The sequence below is a fragment of the Egretta garzetta genome, unplaced genomic scaffold (assembly GCF_000687185.1).
Source record: "Egretta garzetta isolate BGI_Z169 unplaced genomic scaffold, ASM68718v1 scaffold486, whole genome shotgun sequence".
Classification (NCBI taxonomy): Eukaryota; Metazoa; Chordata; class Aves; order Pelecaniformes; family Ardeidae; genus Egretta; species Egretta garzetta.
The window spans coordinates 1065388-1066165 of record NW_009260126.1 but is presented as its reverse complement, the minus strand read 5'-3'; the positions used below and the strand labels follow the sequence as shown (position 1 = coordinate 1066165).

Sequence of the window (778 nt, the reverse complement as noted above, 5' to 3'; positions counted from 1 at the left end):
CCCAACCGTGCCCCCAGCCCCGCCGCTCCCCGCGGCCCCGCACATGCGATGCCTCCCGCCAACGGGGGAGTATTTGATACCACCCGGGCGAGGGGAGACCCCTCGCTCAGCCCCACCGGCTCGCCTCTGGAGGCCTCAACAACCCCAGAATTCGCCCGCATTTCTGCCCGCATCTCCGGGCCGGCCGGGTGGGTTTTTCCCCGGGAGATCCCAGCACTTTCGCTTTCCCAGCTGCCCGCTTCCCCCTTACCTGAGTTTCCGTGAGGCTGAGGCTGTGTGCCAGCTGTTTTCTCTCTGCTCCCACCACGTAATGGTTCTTCTCAAAGGCATGTTCCAGTCTCAGTAATTGGGATGGGGAGAAAGCTGTACGGATCCGTTTGGGTTTCCTGGCCAGTGCATTGTGCAATAGGAAGCTCTCCGGGCTGGTTTCATTCCCTGGGCAACGGGGTAAAGCAAGAGATGAGCAAAACACCTTCCTCAAACGCACTCGAAAAGACCTTTTTAAGCGCAAGAATTTTGGTCTCCCACCACTACCCGCAGGAGTAATCACTACAGTTTCTTTTTTATTTTCAGCGCTTTTTTTTTTTTAAATTAAATTTTCCTTCGATAAATAGGTGGCGGGAATGAGCAGGGGAAAGAGAGGACTGGGAGAAAATCAGATGCTAAAACACAACCGAGGGAGCACTACGGGGGCGGGGGGGAATAAAAAAAGCAAAAGAATTGGCCAGAGCCCGGCTACGGCGGCTTCATCCCGCAGCTGCCCCCCTTCCCCTCGCCC

General features: G+C 56.3%; 1 protein-coding gene across 1 annotated transcript in view; it reads right to left on the bottom strand.

The window, feature by feature from the left end:
• The window catches only part of EMX2 (empty spiracles homeobox 2), a 7333-nt gene that overhangs the window by 2714 nt on the left and 3841 nt on the right, over positions 1 to 778 (bottom strand). The window contains exon 2 of the mRNA XM_009641414.2: positions 218 to 435. Coding sequence (XP_009639709.1) covers positions 218 to 435 — 218 coding nt within the window. The remainder of the gene's footprint in view (positions 1 to 217; positions 436 to 778) is intronic.